The sequence below is a fragment of the Crinia signifera genome, chromosome 6, assembly GCF_055691185.1.
Source record: "Crinia signifera chromosome 6, ASM5569118v1, whole genome shotgun sequence".
In the NCBI taxonomy this organism is placed as follows: Eukaryota; Metazoa; Chordata; class Amphibia; order Anura; family Myobatrachidae; genus Crinia; species Crinia signifera.
The window spans coordinates 92169803-92188556 of NC_139222.1; the positions used below are offsets into that span (position 1 = coordinate 92169803).

Below are 18754 nucleotides of genomic sequence, written 5' to 3' on the forward strand. Positions count from 1 at the left end.
GAAAATCTAAGCTCAACCTAGAACCCTGCATTTATGTTATAGGTGGATATGTCCAAGACAACTGAAGGAGCAAGTATGCCCTCTTTTGGCAAGAAAATGAATAACATGATTATTAAGAATACCAACTGGGTACATTCTCTTATTATTATTTTATTTATTTACAGTTTCTTATATAGCGCAGCAGATTCCGTTGCGCTTTACAATAGTAGACAGTGATAAGACAAACTGGGTAACAACAGACAGACTTGGAGGTAGGAGGGCCCTGCTGCAAGCTTACAATCTATAGGGATATAGGAGGGAAACACAAGGACAAGCCTTGCTACACTCAGCACACTATTTTATTCTCCCACCACGCCCTACTGGATGATAGGGCATGAAATACCGCCTATCGGCATGTCGTCTCAAAAAATTTGAAAAACCCCATGTTGACCTTTTGACTGTCGACCTAATGACTCTGTTGACCTAACCCATGTCGACCTAGACTCACGTTGACCTTAATGCATGTCGACCATCATGCTGGTGACCCAATGACCGTATCCCATTTCGGATAGGAGTACCCGTTGTGTTATTAACATAAGAAAATGCACATGAACACCTATTTTACATATAAAGTTATTTGGCGTTCAGGTAGGGATGGCCATCATTGCCATTAATGGCAATAGTGCAACTGGCCATTGATAGCGCTAAACTATGCAAGGGATCACCATCGATATTTTTACCTATTGATGGTCATCCATTGTGTTTCTCATTTGGTTAACCCCATATGGCCGACAGGGTCAAAAGGTCAACATGGAAAAGGTAGACAGTAGAGAAGGTCCTCAGGGTCAACACGTTTATTTTTTTGTAAAACCCCTTTAGTGTACTATTGCATGTTTTATGATATGTAACCACAGTTATAGCAAACATAGATATTTGCTAGGCTTCTGGCAAAGTGCCTCGCTCTACTGCTGCCTAACGCTGCACACGTTATTATTCCCAGTTATAGTCCACGTAATGGTTAATCAAAAGAAAAATATGTGAAAAACCTTGTGTCAACCATATGTGTCGACCATTGTCACGTTGACCATTTAAACCTGAGCAAACAATTGGATAGCTCTGCGCTCCATTCCTTTGTGGTTGTGTGTGAATAACGAACAACAATGCAGTGTAATGGGTAAAGCAAGGTTTACTTAATAAAACACACAATCATGCATAAATGATACAATGCAGGGGGTACAATTTGATTGGGTAAAATCAAATTGGATACAAATAGCATACAATATAATATATAAGTGAGAGCTCTTATCTCTGCTTCAATGTAGGTGGTTCAATGGTGATGCGGTCACTTATTGCAATTGTCCAAGGATACTGGTGGGGGGATGGAGAGTGGGGTAAACTACAGTCCGGTTGGTTATTGTGGTGGGGGTGTCCAACATACCTGGTATGATCATGGCTTCCCGCTGGTCTGGACCTGCTTTTTATAGTTTCTGCAGTGAACAGGTATGGGGCCCTAATGTTGGCACAGGGTGGTGCAGTGTTTCTGAGGAGGGGCTGGATGTCGGGGAGCCCGGTGGAGCGGTGTTCCTCAGATGGAGGGGCTGGGTGTCGGGGAACCCGGTGCTGGTGGAGTGGCATTCCTGAGGAGGGGCTGGATGTCGGGGAGCCCAGTGCCTGTGTCTGGTGGTGCTTTGTGGGATACAGAGGTTTCCGGAGAGGGTTGCAGTGCGGGCGGTTCTGGACCTGCCATGTGTCAGCCCCATGGGTTTGCCCCTGTTGTTTGTTATGTTCGCTGCCACGGGGGACATGGCTGGTAGCGATCGGCACGTGCAGTCAGCTCACCATGAAGGGACTGGCCGTTTGCAATACACACCGATGGATCCGCCCTCACTTACCTGTACCTTCTCCCTCCCGATTGTGTCCACACTAGCACTTCCCGCTTTCCGGCTGTGCCTTCTTTTCTCTTGCCTCTACCTGTTTGGTGTAGGAGCTCACTTTGGGGTGCTCTACAGTGGGAGTCGCGCAGCATTTGGTCCTTGGGTGATTGCAGGTGGGTGGTGGTGCTGCTGGGAGATGGTAGGTAGGTACCCCTAACGCATTTCAGCCTATTTGGGCCTTCTTCTAGGGAACCACTCTATACTCCTACCTTTTAAATCTATTGACTGTCTAACTAGACCAGGGGTGGCCAAACCTGTCCTCAAGATCTACCAACAGTTCATGTAAATCAGTCAACCTGTGGATCTATAGTGGAAATGAATGCAGCAGGTCTGAAAATGTGACAGTTAGTAATGACTACAGCTGTGCATCAGATAGGTGATTTTTAAAACGTGAACCATTGGTAGATCTCGAGGACCGGTTTGGTAACCCTAGACCTAGACCATGTAGATCTATGATTCGGGTACAATACACATAGGATATCCAAAGCTAGACTTGTAAGCAGTTAAACTAATGTGCTGTTTAAAGAGCCAGTCTACTATGGATGGAGGATAAGTGGCACACTAGCAGACCAGGATAACAACCTTAGCATTGTTTTGATGCTGCAAGAGAGACTTTTTATAGAGTGAGATTGGTATAGCATTGTGAAAGAGACTTGGAATCATGTAGGTGTACAAAGTACTCTCTTGTATTGTAAAAGATGGAAAAGTATCATGAAATGTGATTGGGGTATATCTATGTCATGGTATGGTCCTGCTAATGCTTATAAGCATATGATTGTGTAAATAAATAAGCCAATGTAGTTAATATGTGTGCATGCAGTGTGGTATGTCCTATAAGATTCTGTGTGTCTGTTTCTATGTAGATGGACATGAGGATGATTAAGAATGTTGTCTTAAGTTATTTGTAAAATGACACATTTATTATCAACTATCAAGTGGTGTCTACTCTACAACCGGAGTGCAGTTGAGAGTCAATAATAGGATTTTTGTTTGAGGTCCAGGCAATATCACTCTGTGGGGACCTGTATAAGGAGTTAGGGTATCTTTTACAGACACCCTACACCCATAGGTATATAGGACATCTCTGAAAGATACCCAAACTCCTTATACAGGTCATCCTGCGATGAAAGCCTGCTACTTTTTTTGCTCACTGGCCATTTGCCAGGTGATTGACAGTAAGTAGGCATCTGGGCAAGGCCATCTTAACAGAAGTGCAGGCCCATGGGCAAAGCAATGCTCTGGGACCTCTTCAGACCCATTCCCGGGAATAAAAAATGTAAATGGCAGCTTAGTGCCAGAAAGAGCTAAGGTGTTCCACTACCTCAAGCACCCTTGTAGATGGCACTTTCACAGGCAGGTGTACGTGGGACACACTGACAGGTGCGCTGACACAGACACGCGTGCGGTCAGCTTCTCCTTCAGCAGCGCAAGCTTCTCTGTCTGAGGTAAGGGCGCGCTGTCACTTAACGTGTACGCAGCACGCAGGGACGCTGGGGACCACCCACAAGCGGGGACAGGAGGCGCAGTGGAACAAAATAGCCTTACGGGGCTTATAATGCTGCTGCTTCCTGGGGACAGGTGCCAAGCGCACCATTCTAACACATACTCAAGGAAGGAGGGGGTTGGGCCCCTAGAATCCTTGGGCCCCTGGGCAACTGTCCATTAAGCACAATGGGAAAGACGGCACAGCATCTGGAGTGCCAAGAAAAAAGCTAGGCATGACAGAAAAATCGCAGCTGCCGAGTAAAGCTGGCCATACACTACTGTGATGTATTGCAGCAGTGTATGGGTCATCCAATCCCCCATGAGCCCCCCAGGAAGGATCGCATGCAGTCCTTTCACATGTGATTTATCACATGCAAACCCCTTTTCCCCACAGCTAGGAGGGGGGTCCGACCGTAAATCATTAGATGGTGAGCCTGTTTCGAAGGGTTTTGGACATATTTGCTCAGCTTCAACATCTGCGCCAGGCATACACATCCATTTGCACAGCGTATAATTATAATATAATTTGCAAGTTGGGATTTATCACATACACTCCCGGGAAGCTTCAGGCAGAGGTAGAAGGGGGGCAGCGGACGCCAGCGTGGGGACTAGGGAACTGCAGCAGGGAACGGTGCCTGTGACCAGAGAGCCGGGCAGCGCAGGGTAAAAAAAAAACATACAAATTAATGGACAGCCACTGGCCTCTCTCAGCCAATCAATGGCTACCTATTCATTTGTAAGTGTTCCACTACTCCTGCCACTGGCACTGCATCATCTTCCCCTGCCCAGCTCCCTGGTTCCCTGCACTGCCCCCCCTGCTCCCTCCACCCGGCTCTCTGGTAGCCAACATCCCCCACCAGCATCCGTCCCCTGCCCAGCTCCAGGCTGCACATAAGATTTAGTAAATCTTATGTGCAGCCCATCCGACTCCGATCCGATGTGCACGGAACCTCACGTGTGATTTGGTCCGATTCATCCAAATCGGGTGAAATAGTGCCCAAATCGCATAGTGTATGTATAGTTTTCAAGCTGCACTGGGGCAGGGACTGATGTAAAGCACTGCAGATTATATGTGCTATATAAATAACTGATAACAAAGGAATACTTATAAATACAGTAAACCATCAGACCAGAGTATTAGCACCTGCCCAGTTGTAGTCACTATCTAAGAAGATTCTTTTAAGGTGATAATCACTGCAGATTGTGACATAACGACATGCAAATCATAGTGTTAGTCATAGAATAGGCTATGGGACAGGTTTCCTGTTGTCAGCCATGTATTAATACTGAACAGGTGTAGTGGTTACAGACAGGATAGAGGTAACATTCACAGAGACATGTCACAACGTGCAATCAACAGCCAGCTAACAATCCCATTGGTACAGCCCTTTGTACATTTAGCTGTGATGTTTATAGCACTTAGCCACACCTGAAGGGCAAAGACCAGGAGCTGAATGTTTAGCATCTTTTACAATTAACAATCCTTTAAAGACATATACTAAGAGCAAATCAAATAATTGTACATAATACGGATTGTCTTACTAAATAAACAAGTAAAAAGATATGAAATGGTCTTTTTATTATTTTAAGGCTGATTGGACAATTTATTGATCTAAGCCAGGATCTCCCAAACTCGGTCCTCAAGGCACCCTAAAGCTGGATACACACCTACGATTTAGCTGTTCAACCTGTCTGGTGGGAGCAAAAATCTGGTAATGTTTATGAGCAAATGATCAGTCAAATCAGACAAAAACGATTGTTGGTATAAATTTGTTCTAGACTAAAACAGCTGTTCTGACGTCTAAGGAATGGATTTTAAATATTGCACATTTTAATGAACTTGCAATTTTATTAATGTTGACCATCACCTTCACAATTAAGCACACATTTAGTGGTATCTAATCACTAGTGCAGGAGTTCCCAGCTCCAATCCTCAAGGCACACTAAAACTGGGTACACACTAGAAAATGATAGTATAGAATAATAATAATTATATATTGGGCGTAGTGGGAGAATAAAATAGTGTGCCCGAAGAATAGCGAGCGATGCGGTGCACTGGAAACTGTGTCCATGTCCACTGTCGACATTCGGGTGAAAAAACCCATGTTGACCTTTTGACTGTCGACCTAATGCTTGTGTCAACCTATTGACTTGTCGACCTACACCCATGTCGACCGTTCCCCATGACCCAATCCCCTGTAAGACATCAGGGGCGAAATGTAATAGGGTGCGTTTTTTTTTTTTTGCGATTTTTCCCGCAAAATATGCCGTTTTCGGCCATTTCCCGAAAATCGCATATTTTATAGGGTGCGATTTGCGGGAAAAATCGCATTTTTTAAAGGTGCGATTTTTAGTTAGACTAAAAATCGCATCCAGATGTTTTCCCATTAAAAAGGATAGAAGTCGCATATTTAATGGGTTGCGATTTTTAGTAAAGCTTACTAAAAATCGCAAAAAAAATAGACCAGGTTCTGCCTGGCGCTTTTATCAGAAACATGCACAGATCATTGAGATCTGTGCATGGTTCTGTTGTAAAAAAAATAGTTAAAACAAAAAAAAAGAAAAAAAACGGCGTGCGGTCCCCCCCCTAAACATAACCAGCCCCGGGCTCAAAAAGCCGGTGCTGGTATCATAAAATCAAAGGAACAATCAAGTTGGGGTTCCCTGGATTTTATAAAACCAGCACCAGGCTCAAGGTCCGGCGCTGGTTCCCAAAATACGGGGGACAAAATGACTAGGGGTCCCCCGTATTTTAAGAACCAGCTCCGGACACAACCAGCCAGCAGGGTAATGCCACAGCCGGGGGGAGACTTTTTATACAAGTCCCCCCGGCCAAAGCATTAACCCCCTGGCTGGTCAGCATGGGCAGGGGTCCTGGGGAAGTGGGGACCCCCCCCAATGAAGGGGTCCCCCCCCTCCAGGACTTACCAGCCCATGCTGATAGTCCGGGGCTGTCCCTGATGCCCCTGGGCGGTGGGCATCAGGCTGATGACTTGTGTAAAAAAAAGGATAAAAACTATTGTTCTTTACTGGCGAACTATGAGTCCCAGCAAGCCTACCCCGCATGCTGGGACTTGGGGAACCACAAGTCCCAGCATGCGGGGCATTAAAGGGCCCGCTGGCACTTGTAGTTCTGCAGTGAAAAAAATAGTGCACAAAATCACACTGACACCCTGTAAAATAAAACTTAAATACACACAAAACACACACACACTGATACTTACCTACCTTGAGCCCGTAGGTCGGTCCCTGGATCCTGGGTCCGGGCTCCAGGGCAGAAGAGTCCGGTTCCGGGGCCTTGGTCCTGGGGTTCCGGGGCTCCTGGCGTGAAGAATCCGGGGTCCGGGATCCGTGGTAGTCCAGAGGGGTACCTAAGGAGGCAAATCCTACTCACCTGCTCCCCGGCGGCGACCTCCGGTGACAGCGCTGCTCCCGACTGGTACCCGGCTTGAAGGACTTTGCCCGGCGCTGAGATGTTTCCTCTTCGCCGTCTGTGAACAGAATGATTTCTCGGCCAATCAGGAGCCGAGAAACTCGGCTCCTGATTGGCCAGGATTGGAGCCGAGAAACTCGGCTCCTGATTGGCCAGAAATCATTCTGAATACAGACGCCGACGGAGTAACATCTCAGCGCATCCAGAGCAGAGATGTTACTCCGTCTGCGTCTGTATTCAGAATGATTTCTGGCCAATCAGGAGCCGAGTTTCTCGGCTCCTGATTGGCCGAGAAATCATTCTGTTCACAGACGGCGAAGAGGAAACATCTCAGCGCCGGGCAAAGTCCTTCAAGCCGGGTACCAGTCGGGAGCAGCGCTGTCACCGGAGGTCGCCGCCGGGGAGCAGGTGAGTAGGATTTGCCTCCTTAGGTACCCCTCTGGACTACCACGGATCCCGGACCCCGGATTCTTCACGCCAGGAGCCCCGGAACCCCAGGACCAGCCCCGGAACCAGGACCAAGGCCCCGGAACCGGACTCTTCTGCCCTGGAGCCCGGACCCAGGGACCGACCTACGGGCTCAAGGTAGGTAAGTATCAGTGTGTGTGTGTGTGTGTGTTTTGTGTGTATTAAAGTTTTATTTTACAGGGTGTCAGTGTGATTTTGTGCACTATTTTTTTCACTGCAGAACTACAAGTGCCAGCGGGCCCTTTAATGCCCCGCATGCTGGGACTTGTGGTTCCCCAAGTCCCAGCATGCGGGGTAGGCTTGCTGGGACTCATAGTTCGCCAGTAAAGAACAATAGTTTTTATCCTTTTTTTTACACAAGTCATCAGCCCGATGCCCACCGCCCAGGGGCATCGGGGACAGCCCCGGACTATCAGCATGGGCTGGTAAGTCCTGGAGGGGGGGGGACCCCTTCATTGGGGGGGTCCCCACTTCCCCAGGACCCCTGCCCATGCTGACCAGCCAGGGGGTTAATGCTTTGGCCGGGGGGACTTGTATAAAAAGTCTCCCCCCGGCTGTGGCATTACCCTGCTGGCTGGTTGTGTCCGGTGCTGGTTCTTAAAATACGGGGGACCCCTAGTCATTTTGTCCCCCGTATTTTGGGAACCAGCGCCGGACCTTGAGCCTGGTGCTGGTTTTATAAAATCCAGGGAACCCCAACTTGATTGTTCCTTTGATTTTATGATACCAGCACCGGCTTTTTGAGCCCGGGGCTGGTTATGTTTGGGGGGGGGGACCGCACGCCGTTTTTTTTTTTTTTTTTTTTTTTACAACCAAAATCGCATATATGAAAATGCGCACATTTTCAGGACTGAAAATGCGCACATTTTCATGACTAAAAAATCGACCTAAATCGCGGCAAATCGCATTTTTTGCCGCTGATTCGCATCTCATTACATATGCGAATTAGCGTCTAAAAATGCGATTTTTAAAGGTGCGATTTCTGGCGAGTTTGGAACTCGTCCAAAAATCGCAGCCTATTACATTTCGCCCCAGGTATACTGTTACCGTATTTTAGCAGGATAGAAAACACTTTGCACTAAACGCAGGAAAGAAACAAATGCCATTCAATTTCTAAGTGCTTTATTGCTGCTCAGAATGATAAACATTGCTTTGTAAAATCAGTGTAAATATCCTGATACACTAAATAAGTTGCATAAACAAGTTAAAAGGCTGGGTCGACCTGCCATGTATCAGTGATAGAAGGCTGCGCCTCTTCACATACTATATGTGCTGACCCAACCTGCAGTATTATAAATCCAGGTCTCTGTTACAGCTCAGACTCACAGTACACTGCAAAATTGGACACATGTAACCCTAATATTATAAGAGGGATACATGGAGGTGAAAAATGTGCTAACAATTTTAAAGGGACACTATCACAAAAAATATATATATTTTTTAGGACTGAACACTTACAGTTTAACACAAAACTTTTTTTAAATATGTGCATGATTGTTTGGATTTGTTGTGATAACTGGTCATAGTCCATTTGTCCTCCCCAGGAAACCGGTTGGTGTTTGATGAAAAGTACAAATCAGCACCATGCTAGCACCTTTATTAGAGAAAAGCTGAACAAATTGAAATGAAAAGGGAGTTAACTCCTATTCTTGAGGTTACCAGCCCGGCAGAGTTTTGAGAATGAATGGATGGAACTCCTGTGTTTCATATCAAGTGAAAATGGGTTCCTTAATAACTGTAAAAAAACAAGACTCCCACTTCTAATATAAATTCATTTAATTTGAATAAGTGACAAAAATGAATCCCGGCTCCTTCATCCAAACGACTATTTATACCGCTTTCACCCAGTGGCCGAATAACCCAGTAATTACTAGGCTTTTGAAGTGCTGGATTATTCGGCAGCTCGCTGTCAGACCCCCTTCACACAGGAGAGCAAATCTCTGGATCTAAAATTTAGACCCAGAGATTTGCTCTATTACACAGGGTTTTTGCCTGTGTGAAAGGGTCAACCAGGATCTTAAACTCCGGGTCTCCGACCCTGTTCATTTGAAAGGTCGGAGATCCGAAGTTTAAGATTCGGATTGACCTTTTCACACAGAAAAAGGACCGGTGTATTTAATGCTTCAAACTCATTCACCCCCAAAATGGCATAATTCAGTTGCTACAAGTGGATGGAGTGCCAAACCACCAAGTCTAAGCAGTAGTAATATTGGCATAATATCCCTAATCATACAGCAACACAAATGGATAGCTAAAACATCAAACTGCCTCTGCTTCTCCGCAGTCCCAAACTCTAAACGTATATACAACCACATAAACATAATGATAGTGCCCCTTTAAAGACCACACAGAGAAATGTTATAAGACCTTCTTAATAACGACCCAGATTTATAACTGCTATTTCAATACACAGAGAGGTAGACTACCAATTTCTAAGTTATTAAAATAACCTGATAAACAGCATTTAGTCTGAAGTCTCAACATGTGGTACATTAACGGTAGGGGTATTTCCAATGGTTCAATTAAACTGAAAATCAGAGTTTAAGATACAGGTATAAAACATACAAGAAGAGTTGTCTTCAGAATGATTAATCAATTAATTGTTATATGACTGCCTGATCAAAAGTGACACATTAGAGGGTACCTGGCAAATATTTGCCATAATAATGGGGTTTCCAATAGAACAAAAGTTTAGAAACACTGGGGTAGATGTATTACTTTAAGTCAGGCTTTCCCAACCATGGTCCTCAAGGAACACCAACAGTGCAGGTTTTAGTGATATCCAGGCTTCAGCACAGATGGTTTAATCAGAATCACTCAGATACTAATTAAGTCACCTGTGCTCAAGCCTGGATATCTACAAAACCTGCACTGTTGGTGTGCCTTGAGGACCGTGGTTGGGAAAGCCTGCTCTAAGTTATGGGGCTGAAGTGGTAACAGTGCACCTTTTGTGGGCTGATACCACTTTTCCCCATAAGTCCCTCCTGTATTGGCACTGCGATCTAAAAGATTAGCGAGATCTCTTGAATGCCCAGTGGGAGATAGCGCGGGGGGGGGGGGGGGGGGGCAATGACAAGATGTTAATACATCTTATTAGTGTGGCATCCTGCTTTGCCTAGGTAATGAGACAAAGCAGGAAGTACTATAGCGGCACCACATAATACATATACCCCACAGCTCTTAACATACAATTTCAATGACATTTATCCTTAATAAAGTCCCTCCTTTAGGGGTTGATGAATCAAGCAGAGAAAAGAATAGATTTGGACCAGTGGAGAAGTTGTCCATAGTAACCAAGGACTGCACTCATGCTCTCTACCTTGTAATGTTAACTACCTTAATAATTGCATTTACCATTCTGAAAAGCATCTTTGTTGTCTCAACATGGCCAGATCAGGTAAAGACAGAGGCAACAGTCTGTTAAGCTACGGACACACTGTGAGGTATTGTCTAATGGCCAATTATGACTAAGCAATTTTGAGTAGATGCACAAGAGATTTTGTATATATGCACTGGAGATTTTGACTAAAAGACCCATACACACTGGGCGATTTTGAGCACAAAGCAGCTCAGTTTTACCATTTGAGCGGCTTTCAGCTCAAAAGCCGAACAGTGTTTACCCCTTTGGTGGTGTGGTAGACAATAAAATAGACAGTGGGTGAGGGATATATGTATTTTTCAGAAACATTTGAAAATGAAGTCAGCATGACTAAATAGTTAACTATACAAAAGTTTTGTCACTTTCCAGAGAGAGAAAAACAATACTGGATAGAAACAATAAAAAGTGAATAAAATGAAACTCAAGACAAAATGAACTTGTTGAACTGTAACATTTCCCCCTGCCATAAAAAGCATATTAAACTAGAAATGGATAAGGAATCTGTTTTATCAGTCTGATCACTAGGTTTGAATTTTACCATTGTATACTAATTTTTGCTTCTGAAGGCGACATCATTTATAATTCAGTAAAACACAATACTAGTTCCATTCAGTAACGGGGCACATTTCTTAAAGGTGCTGGTCACTTCTTTGTCAGTGATCAGCAGAATAGCTTACAATATATAATATTTGAATTATATACTATAAGCCAGCATTTACCAAACTGGTGTGCTGTGGCCCAGAGGACCAATCTGGTCCCAAGAAACAATTTGTGCCAGCAGATAATTAGTTCATGCCGTGACTGGTTTCAATTACAGAGCATGGCCACATTGGGTGTGGTATGACCTCCCGATAGTCGGGATTATGACGTCATTAGACCAACATCAGAATCCATCCTGTCGGTACTCAGATTGGGCGAGCGCTACAAAGCCCCTTGCGGACTTGCTGTACTCCCCACCCTGCGGGCTTGGTGGCTCGCCACAAGTACTATTCTCCCTATATTGGGGTTGTGGACCCCCAAGAGGGAGAATAGTTGGGATCCCGACTGTTGACATTTCAACAGTCGGGATTCTGATGTAGGTCTACTCTTGGAGGCCATCCGGCACCTGGCCACTTGTACTGATCAAGCTGTAGTGGTTGCCAACCATCTCTGGTTCCACACCCTCCATTCATCTCCTCTGATATATACACCCTCCACAGAATAGACAGACTAGATACAGAGCAGCACTCTTATGGTGTTGTGGGGAACAGCATGCCTCGCCTCCCCTCTGCAAGAGGAAACCCAAATAGCCAGAGGAAGATGTCAGCAGCGAAATGGGTGCTCCCGTGGGCCTGAAGAACAAGGAAGGTGTATGTGTGGATCGAGAAAAACTACAAAAAGGTAAAGAACATTATCTGTAATCTATGTACTTTAAAAAAAAAAATATGTGCACTGATCTACTATTTTAACTGCTACTTATTTGTATTGCACACTATCCATGTCCACCACCCATAATAACATCCTAATGAAGATTTCACAGAAATCTCCTGCAGAAGGCTAATCAGTGTTGCATACTACAGTCCCCATTATTAGCAATGGGAGCTACTCTCTGGGCGGTATTCAATGCCGCTGGCGAGGGTGGCTTGTTTTTGGTGAGAATCGCCTAAAACAAGCCATCCTCGCCATATAACCCCCTCGCCAGCCAATCACCCTATTCTATGTTCTGGGGGAATCAGATTCCTCTGAACGGCAAGGTTCGCCTCTAATGCAGTGAGCTCGCTGCATATAGCGGCGACCCTCGCCATTTTGACGGCCGCACTTCCTGTTACCACCTCACTGGAAAAACATAGCAAGGTGGAACCGGCAAGTGCAGGGGGGGTCAGTTGAATACTGACAGCTTGCCATAGAGCATTGAATACAACCCTCTGACTCCTACGCACTAAACTGTGAAAAGCATAACTCTTGCGTTTGGCCCTGCTGGAAACAAGGGGGTACTTGTGAGTTATCCGGGCTGCCGATTTTTTCATCGCGCCCGAAATCGTGGGCATCGCGTCGGTCGTGGCCGTTATAAGGGGCCGCGACGCGATGCCCGCGATTTCCCATAGACAGATGTTAAAAGACACGATGGACCCGATTTCCGACCCGAGGGGACGCGGACACCTGTGAAGCCCGCAAGGGCACGCGGATACCTGTGAAGGTATCCGCGTGCGCTCGCCACGCTTCGGACTCGGTGGCTCGCTGCACTCGCCACACTATTCTATTCTCACTCCACGCCCTAGTGGATAGTAGGGGTATGAAAAGGTCGGAGGACGCGTACCGCTGCGCTCGCCACGCTTCGGGTTGGCGTCAATAGCGGGGTGGCGTTAACGGTGGTGGGGGGCCATGAAACATTTTTTTTTAAAACATATCCAATGTGAAATGGCCATATTGGCCAATTTCACATTGTCATTTTATTTTAACATTGCTGTCTATGGGAAATCGGGTCCATCGCGTCTTTTAACATTAATGTCTATGGGAAATCGGGTCGGAAATCGGGTCCATCGTGTCTTTTAACATTACTGTCTATGGGAAATCGCGGGCATCGCGTCGCGGTTCCTTATAACGGCCACGACCGACGCGATGCCCCCGATTTGGGGCTAAATCGCGGGCATCGCGTCGGTCGGGTGTCCTTAAGTTAACTAAACTTAAGGACAAATTCGGCAGCCCGGATAACTCACAAGTACCAACAAGGGTGACACAAAACAAGTTGGAGACACCAAAGGTGCCCTTAACCAACAAAGTTTGGAAACCACTGCTATAAGCGTTAGTCATAATACAGGCAGCATTAGATTGATCGGGAGTCACATCTAAATCACCCTCTGGTCTCTATGGCAGATAAAGTCCACTTCTGTAGAGCCTGGACTAAAGCTGCAACCAACATTCACAGTGCACAAACCCTCTATAGCATCAACCAGAAAAACCAGAATAAAATCGCTCTTACCAAGTTGTCCATGTTCTTCTCTTTTAAAGTTTGTTGAGTAACTAAGCAGCAGCTTGTCACCAATCATCAGCAGCTTTGAGTGATAGTTATATAAAGGCTACAAAAATAAATGCTAGGCAACCTGGTTTAGCATTTATTTTTATTACAATTTTAAAACTATCCATCTTAATATCAGATAATAAAGTTCCTAACAATTTACTCTGGAAAATGTAGAGCGGTGTGTTAAAATGCATTGTATTTGCTGGCTGCTACTACTAGAAACACACGTTATGCATACTAATGGCTGGGAAGAGTGGGCAAGTCTCCCCAACCTCCTGGAAGAGTGGTCAAGTCTTCCCGACCTCCTGGAAGAGTGGGCAAGTCTCCCCGACCTCCTGGAAGAGTGGGCAAGTCTTCCCGACCTCCTGGAAGAGTGGGCAAGTCTCCTGGCCAGTCCCCCACAGTTATTGGGTTCTGATGACATTTATCATGCCATCATGGCTGCCTCCTCAAGGGGCAGCCAGAATGTTGGCATGTATGACAATGTTCACATATACTTAAGGCTCAGCTATATTTAAACCTGTATAACAAGATTATATCTGTCTACAAATATTTTTTTTTGCGTGCTTTAAATAGATGTTTGTAAAGTAGAACTCCACTAAAAACAAATGAAGCAGGTCACGTTAGCATTGGCAGTGATATAAAGAGTCATTGCTCCTTCCACTTATTATTCATTTTTTTTGTTTAGGTTACTTTATTGTTTCAGTCTACGTTCTACTGTAGGAACTAAAACCTAAGGAAAGTTCCTGTGCGTGCAGCCGGACACCAACTCCATTCATGTTTTGCTGCTTTTTAAAAAAGACTTTTACATTGTGTAAATAATAGCTTATAAGGCAAAGTGCTTAGTCTATGGTTCAATATTTTACAATCCTATAAACATTAAAAAATAATAGATCCAGATTTTTGTTTACTTAATTAAATATTGTTAAAGGCAATAAACTATAGTAATTAAAAAAATAACCCACTACTTCTTGGGTACCAACAATCTAAATATGCAACTAAAAACAAAAGCCACCTTCCTAAAGTCCCCGTACACATAGCCAAGTTATCGCATGCAGTCAGTTTGATTACGATGTATTGCATGCAATCCCAACTCTCCGGACTGCACATCGGTAGTAAAAGACATACGATTTGACACTTTTCACACAATTTATTGTCCCAAAGCGTCGAAATGGTGTGAAAAAAAATCGCACTAGTGTATTGGGGCCTTAAGAAACATTGCACTTTGTTTGTTTTTACTGGGCAAGAAACAAATTAAAATAAATAAGTCACACTAATATATGTATTGAGGGGAGAAAGCATTGGTGGACAGGAGGGGCTACTACTGTGATCCTGTATATGGGTAGAAATTTCAGATGGTCAAACACTACTCCCCCCCCGGACTGCACATCGGTAGTAAAAGACATCCGATTTGACACTTTTCACACAATTTATTGGCCCAAAGCGTCGAAATGGTGTGAAAAAAAATCGCACTAGTGTATTGGGGCCTTAAGAAACATTGCACTTTGTTTGTTTTTACTGGGCAAGAAACAAATTAAAATAAATAAGTCACACTAATATATGTATTGAGGGGAGAAAGCATTGGTGGACAGGAGGGGCTACTACTGTGATCCTGTATATGGGTAGAAATTTCAGATGGTCAAACACTACTCCCCCCCGGACTGCACATCGGTAGTAAAAGACATACGATTTGACACTTTTCACACAATTTATTGGCCCAAAGCGTCGAAATGGTGTGAAAAAAAAATCGCACTAGTGTATTGGGGCCTTAAGAAACATTGCACTTTGTTTGTTTTTACTGGGCAAGAAACAAATTAAAATAAATAAGTCACACTAATATATGTATTGAGGGGAGAAAGCATTGGTGGACAGGAGGGGCTACTACTGTAATCCTGTATATGGGTAGAAATTTCAGATGGTCAAACACTACTCCCCCCCGAGAACATCGTATGCAGTTCTTTTTACATGCGATGTACTGCATGTGACCCCCTTCCCCCCCATTCCCCGCCTTCGGGATGGGGGCTAAGTCGGAGGTCGGACAGGCTGCAGGTCCGACATCCAGCTCAGATCCGATGTGCACGGGACCTCACATTGGGTCGATCTGTCGGGATCGGGTGAAATCGTCCCAAATCAGACTAATGTATGGGCACCTTAACACTAAAACAGCAATGTATTTTACACTACAGTGTAACTATCATGAATACACACACAGAAGGCCTATAGCTAGACTTCAATATGGTAGGATTCATTTGGTAAATATACTTGTTGTGGTCACATCCGGTCATACACCTGTTAACCTTTTTAATTCTAACCTGGGGCAGCCGGTTTCCTAGGTGCTTTGGTACTGCCTTGCCTTCAAAAACCAAGGGGCCAAATGCAATAGGGTGTGATAATTAGAAAACAAGATTTGTGGGGAGTTTTCCCAGTATTTTTAAAATGGCAATCATTTACACTGAAAAAAACAGGTTGATTTTCCCATGTTATTAATTGCCACTTTAACAAAAAAAAAGTAAAAAGTGAAAATTCTCCCAAAATCTCTCAGATAGTGATTCACACACCCTAAAAATAAAAAAAAACATGCATGACTTCTATATTGTGTTTTCGAGTAACTGTCTCCATAGAGAATTTTACATGATGCAGCTAGGATCTACCAACACAGGGCCTGATTCAGCTTTGTGAGCACACAACAAGGCAAAACCATGGTGTACTGAGGATGGGGCTGATGTAACGTGTGCAGACATATTTAGATTAGGATGTGTTGTATTTTATTGTGCAGGGTAAATACGATCTGCTTTATTTTTACACCACAAATCACCCTTATACTTCCATGCACTTCGCTAAGTAGGGTCCAACCTGGCTCCAACCCTTTTACACTAATCCAGAGGCACCCATTATACAAAGGGAGACCCGGGTTTAACCCTTTTTATAACCCGGGCTAAATTGCCAGGTTAGTCGACGCGGTTTATTCAGTTTGATGCTTTCACACAACACATCGACCCGAGTCAATCTGGCAACAACCTGGAAATAACCATGTGAAAGGGTTATTAATCGAGCAGAGAGGACAGATCAGTCCATGTATGGTAAGTTAGTTACACTTTATGCACATAAGACGCTACCAGTGCCACAGCAACATTTGTATAGAAATTGCAGCATGCTCCCATCTGATCACTATTCTGCAGCTTATAGTGTAATATTCTCTATGGCTAGAAAATCTACTTTGATTACAGGGGTAGTTGGTGCAGCAGGGACATAAGGGACCTGAACAGCAGACCATCTCCTGCTCAGATGAGGGCTGCTGCTCATTGCAAGACCAGACAATTTCACGTCAGCTACTCAATATTAAATTAAGACTGCACATGCTTTTACCAAGCTATATAAATAAAAAGACATTTGATGCCACTTTCAGATGTATGACATGGGATATTGGCAGGACTAGCAGGGACACAAATTCCATGGTCTCAGGTCCATGACCCTGGAACAGTCTTGGGTTGTTCCCTTTCACAAATAAAAAAATACCAGGTTGATGTGGTTTCATGTGCAAATAATGGGGATATTGCTGCATGTGTGAAAGTGGCTAAATAACATTAGTCACTGCTGATGTGTGCGCTACAGAAAACATTGCGATGTACCAGACCAAATCTCAGAGAAGGCGAGGAAAGCCTTTACCTTTAAGTGTTTTGTACCACATTTGTTGCCACTTACCACAACATTTGCACAGGATCATTCAAGTATTTCTTCATTCTGCAGATAAATACTGAATGGGGGCTATTGTGATGAACGAAACCTAGTGCAATGCACTGACTGCTACTGTGCTCTGTGACATGCACCACAATGCCTCGATCTAGCCAGCACCATGAAGTGAGAAAGTACTACAGGGACCCTTTGACCCTTGTGGAAATTTGAAACTGAAACTTAAAAGTAGACCAGATCATTCTTTTACCCCAAACTAAAGGGTTACGGTATAAATGGTAGACAAAGTCTTGGTCGACAGTGACTAGGTCAACCAATTATGGTTGACAGTGACAAAATGTCGACACAAGCTTATGGTCAACAGGAATAAGGTTGGGCATGAGTTTTTCACCTTTTTTGCTGTCTAAGTCAAAATGTACGCATCTCCTCTCGCATGGCTCGCTGCATTCGCCATGCTTCGGACATGGCGCCTCACTGCGCTCGGCACACTATTGCATTCCCGCTCTATGCACACTTGGATAGTAAAGTATGACAAACCACCTTTAAAAAAATAAGTAAAAAAACTCACGTCGATATACATGTTAACCATACGCTTGTGTCGACTATTTGTCAATGTAGAACTTGGGTATGTCCACCATTTCAAGGTGTCAACCTAGTTACGGTCAACCATTAGTGATTGACCTAGGCCTTGTCTACCCAGTGACCACATACCAAGCTGAAGTTATTTCCTACATGGGATACTTGTAATTACAGAAACATAAACCTCCAAGCAGTACATCAAGTCTATAACAAATGAAGGTATGAAATCAGTACTAATATTTAGCAAAGAAATAAGCAAATAACATTTCTGATCGCCAAAACAAATTAAAACAAAAATAAATGTGTGAGTTGCAGATTTAAAAAGAAGAATATTTTGGTCTTGGCCCCTGATGTAATGATCATGAAACCCAACACCTTCCACAATCAATTTTGAAACATTATAAAATAATTCTTTTGGAGTTCACATATACAGACATCTATCACCTCAACACAGTCGGTGGTGGAGGAGCACCCGATTTCAATGTCTACACAAAAACAGACTTTTCTTAAGCCTACTGCCTTTACGTATGTTATCCAGAGAGCCAGAGAATTTGGGCTCAGCCGGATACATGGAGTCAGACATCGCCATTAGACTTCAGTCATTGCTGCCTTTAGTTATCCATTAGGGATCGCACCAGAGCTTCTCTCATCATGGCATCTTCATCAGCACTGTAATCCTATAAAATAAAGAGATGTAAGCAAACATTACATAGGTGCATAGTTTGGATGCCCAATCAAGCTCTTCAGATGGGTTTAGCTTTGGAGTGGATAAACCTGGAGCGGTCAGGTCTAAAAAACTACTAATGCCC

The 18754-nt window shown here is 44.3% G+C and overlaps 1 protein-coding gene across 3 annotated transcripts in view; it reads right to left on the minus strand.

Annotated features, from left to right (window-relative positions):
* Positions 1-8404: 8404 nt before the first annotated feature.
* RNF114 (ring finger protein 114) overlaps positions 8405-18754 on the minus strand; it is a 28225-nt gene continuing 17875 nt past the window's right edge. For 2 of the 3 annotated variants that reach the window (XM_083146464.1, XM_083146465.1), the window contains exon 6: positions 8405-18622. In XM_083146464.1, the coding sequence (XP_083002590.1) occupies positions 18557-18622 (66 nt within the window). In that variant the 3' untranslated portion in view covers positions 8405-18556. The remainder of the gene's footprint in view (positions 18623-18754) is intronic. The other variant, XR_014444405.1, reaches the window with a different exon arrangement.